At 35.3% G+C, this 4,162-nt stretch overlaps 1 protein-coding gene across 1 annotated transcript; it reads left to right on the forward strand.

Annotated features, from left to right (window-relative positions):
• Positions 1-218: 218 nt before the first annotated feature.
• Positions 219-3,908, forward strand: LOC110936779 (F-box/FBD/LRR-repeat protein At5g56420-like). Its single transcript, XM_022179179.2, has 3 exons — positions 219-390; positions 927-3,329; positions 3,686-3,908. The coding sequence occupies exons 2-3, from the start codon at positions 2,407-2,409 to the stop codon at positions 3,708-3,710; spliced, it is 948 nt and encodes a 315-aa protein (XP_022034871.1). The 5' UTR covers positions 219-390; positions 927-2,406; the 3' UTR covers positions 3,711-3,908.
• The last annotated feature ends 254 nt before the right edge of the window (positions 3,909-4,162 follow it).

Below are 4,162 nucleotides of genomic sequence, written 5' to 3' on the forward strand. Positions count from 1 at the left end.
CTAAAATTACAATTTTTTGTTTTTCTCTAAGTCGTCGATATGGAAAAATCTATTTTTTTTTAAACTTAAGGAAGATTAAATTAAATAATTGAATTAAAAAATGTTATGTCTTAAAAGAAAGATTAAATTAAATATTGAATTAAAAAAGGTATTAAAATTTAAAACGACTTTTGTTTCTATAGTTTTTGTTATTAAAACGAAAAAGAAAACTGGCGCCATACGCATTATGACCTAGCCCTCAATCGTCTCCTCTACTTCTGCCAATCGCCTCCGCTGCCGCCGTCGCACCGTCGTATCGCTGCTCCATCTGACCACAGATCATTAAGAAAACGACATCGTACACCCAATCGCTCGTTTTCAGCCTGGAACACTTGCTACGGCGGAGAGGGAGTAAGTCAAAACCTGTTGCTTCTAGTCTTTTTTTCATAGTAGCAATTTCTTTATTTGACGGTTGTTATATTGATGTGAAGATAATGAAACATGCAGGTCAATAAAGAGTTAAACTTTGAGATTAACACAATACTATGAATTTTTTTAAACAAAAAAGATTTCACCAAAATAAACATTTGAAGCGTCTAAATTTAGGGAACACACGAGAATCTATTCACTTCAGAACCTAACACTTATAGAGTCTAAATTAAGACGGATCAACAAATATAGAGTCCTTAAACACATGGCTCTTTGCTATTTGGATCTCAGTGTGGGTCCACCATGGTTTAGGAGTCTATTGTTTAGACGCTTGTCCCAAGTGTTAGGTTTTGAAGTGAATGAATTTTCATGTGTTCTCTAAATTTAGATGCTTCAGATGTTTATTTTGGTGAAATTGGTCTGGTCAATGTTTATTCTCGTTGTTTTCCATTTTATGTAACCACTTGTATCGATGTTTTTTTTAAATGCTCTGGTTGTTGCATTTGATCAAATTGCAGGTTTTGGAGTCAATGGAGAAGTCATGATGATGATGGTTGTTTATAAAACATGCGTATGAATGTAACAAGACGACAGACACAGACAAATATGAATGCTAAAAGTCTTGATGGATCTATAGAAAAGGATCTAGCATATATTTGAATGCGTGTTTGTATCAAGGTAGAGTGGGGAAAGAATGGATTCTAGCCATGGTAAAAAGAGAATGAATGTAGAAGACAATGATAGACTAAGCAACTTGCAAGATGAGCTTATCCATAAAATTCTTTTTTTTATTGATATCAAACATGCTATTCAAACGAGTGTTTTGTCATCGAGATGGAGGTTTATTTGGACTTCAATGCCTTATCTCAATTTCTCAAGGGACGACTTCTATAGGTTACCCAAGTTCTCCGAATTTGTTACACGTGTTCTCTCTGGCCACGATAATCAAACCGAAGTGTCTTCAGTCAAGCTTAGTAATTTTCATGGAAAGGATAGCGATGTGATTGTCGAACAAATCATGAAGTATGCATTCTCTCACAATATCCAACAACTGAATGTTGCATGCTTGCCTCAGAAGAATGTTGAATTCCCTCCTTTTCGCTTTAGTTCTCGGTCTCTTAAACATCTTAGTTTGACAAATAGAAGACAACGATAGACTAAGCAACTTGCAAGATGAGCTTATCCATAAAATTCTTTTTTTTATTGATATCAAACATGCTATTCAAACGAGTGTTTTGTCATCGAGATGGAGGTTTATTTGGACTTCAATGCCTTATCTCAATTTCTCAAGGGACGATTTCTATAGGTTACCCAAGTTCTCCGAATTTGTTACACGTGTTCTCTCTGGCCGCGATAATCAAACCGAAGTGTCTTCAGTCAAGCTTAGTAATTTTCATGGAAAGGATAGCGATGTGATTGTCGAACAAATCATGAAGTATGCATTCTCTCACAATATCCAACAACTGAATGTTGCATGCTTGCCTCAGAAGAATGTTGAATTCCCTCCTTTTCGCTTTAGTTCTCGGTCTCTTAAACATCTTAGTTTGACAAATAGAAGACAACGATAGACTAAGCAACTTGCAAGATGAGCTTATCCATAAAATTCTTTTTTTTTATTGATATCAAACATGCTATTCAAACGAGTGTTTTGTCATCGAGATGGAGGTTTATTTGGACTTCAATGCCTTATCTCAATTTCTCAAGGGACGACTTCTATAGGTTACCCAAGTTCTCCGAATTTGTTACACGTGTTCTCTCTGGCCGCGATAATCAAACCGAAGTGTCTTCAGTCAAGCTTAGTAATTTTCATGGAAAGGATAGCGATGTGATTGTCGAACAAATCATGAAGTATGCATTCTCTCACAATATCCAACAACTGAATGTTGCATGCTTGCCTCAGAAGAATGTTGAATTCCCTCCTTTTCGCTTTAGTTCTCGGTCTCTTAAACATCTTAGTTTGACAAATAGAAGACAACGATAGACTAAGCAACTTGCAAGATGAGCTTATCCATAAAATTCTTTTTTTTTATTGATATCAAACATGCTATTCAAACGAGTGTTTTGTCATCGAGATGGAGGTTTATTTGGACTTCAATGCCTTATCTCAATTTCTCAAGGGACGATTTCTATAGGTTACCCAAGTTCTCCGAATTTGTTACACGTGTTCTCTCTGGCCGCGATAATCAAACCGAAGTGTCTTCAGTCAAGCTTAGTAATTTTCATGGAAAGGATAGCGATGTGATTGTCGAACAAATCATGAAGTATGCATTCTCTCACAATATCCAACAACTGAATGTTGCATGCTTGCCTCAGAAGAATGTTGAATTCCCTCCTTTTCGCTTTAGTTCTCGGTCTCTTAAACATCTTAGTTTGACAAAGGAAAATTTCTTATCGTACCAAAGGATATATTCTTGTTCATATGTCTTTAAAGCAACATCTACTTGGGAGCTCCCTGTCTTAACAACATTGTATCTCGATGGTGTCACTTTGTGTTGTGATGAAAATACTGATAAGTGCATTGATTTTTTCTCCAAGTGTGCAAACTTGAAGAATCTTACCTTAAAAAGTTGCTATACGAAGGGATTTAAGGGTTTAAGTATTTGTCTTCCTCTCCTATCTAATCTTACACTTGAAGATGGTTGTGGTAGTGTGAATGTTTTCAATATTGTTGCACCTCAACTCAAGAACCTCAATATAAGAAGTGTGTTTACGCAAGACCATCAGTATCTGATTTCTGCACCCGACCTTGCATTCTTGCTCTATGAAGGATTAGTTAATTTATCACTTTCGACACACGGTTTCCTTTCTTTGGAGAAGGCGGATATTTGTGTATCTTATCCAGACGATGCTCATCAAGTTCTACGTCTGCTTCAACTACTTCACAATTCAAGTCTCTTACACTTAACTTGGAAATTGTTGAGGTAATTGGTAGTGTTTATCTTATGCATCTTACAATGATTTTCAGTCTAAGAAATATTCTCATAACTGTGTTGTTGTTTCATGTTTGTTTTTTGTGTGTCAAATGTTTTGATGGCTCTCTAGTTAAGTCGGTTTAAAAATTGTTTACGAAACATTGAAGATACTAAGTGTTTTAACAGAATTTTGGATCCTTATCTTCTGTATTCAGATTTCAGAAACGGAGTTGCTTTCTTTAAGTTATACAAACATCAAAATATCTTTTCTCTAACAAACTTGTGGGTGGTCAAACTACATTAGATGATTGTGTTAGCTATTGCTTTTCTTTTATACATAAGTTCTTTGATTTTTTTTTGTGCAGCTTCTTTCTTCATCCGTGGAACTGATGTGTCATCAACCTTCTCCATTTGTTAACTTAAAGAGTTTAAAGATTCATCCTGTAACAGAATTTTCACACAATAGTGGAAAGATGTCTGCGGAAGTCAAAAGCTATTTGCTAGATAGTTCTACAGGTGCCACCTTAATGATGGTTTCGCGTGAGGTATCATATTTCATTATGAACATAATATTATTAATTACCATACGGTCCATACATCATACTTATGTCTCGATGTTATGAAGAATATTATGGCAAGCAATTCACATAATGTTTAGATCCTTGTGTTCTGATTACAGAACATTTCTATATGATATAAATTTAGCTACGCGTTAAATTTTGTAAAATTGCGAGTATTATGATGGTTTCTTTAAATGTTAAAATGTCATGGAATCACTTCAGAGTTATGGGAGTTGGTAGAGCAGGAGAAAGCTAGAAGAGAGGCCACATTAGTTTAGTTTC

The sequence above is a fragment of the Helianthus annuus genome, chromosome 4 (genome assembly GCF_002127325.2).
Source record: "Helianthus annuus cultivar XRQ/B chromosome 4, HanXRQr2.0-SUNRISE, whole genome shotgun sequence".
NCBI lineage: Eukaryota > Viridiplantae > Streptophyta > Magnoliopsida > Asterales > Asteraceae > Helianthus > Helianthus annuus.

Bases quoted from the DNA above. Each gene is read 5' to 3' on its own strand.
- LOC110936779 (XM_022179179.2), top strand. From the start codon at position 2,407: ATGAGCTTATCCATAAAATTCTTTTTTTTTATTGATATCAAACATGCT. The intron at 3,330-3,685 runs GTAATTGGTAGT...TTTTTTGTGCAG, and splicing joins TTAACTTGGAAATTGTTGAG to CTTCTTTCTTCATCCGTGGA.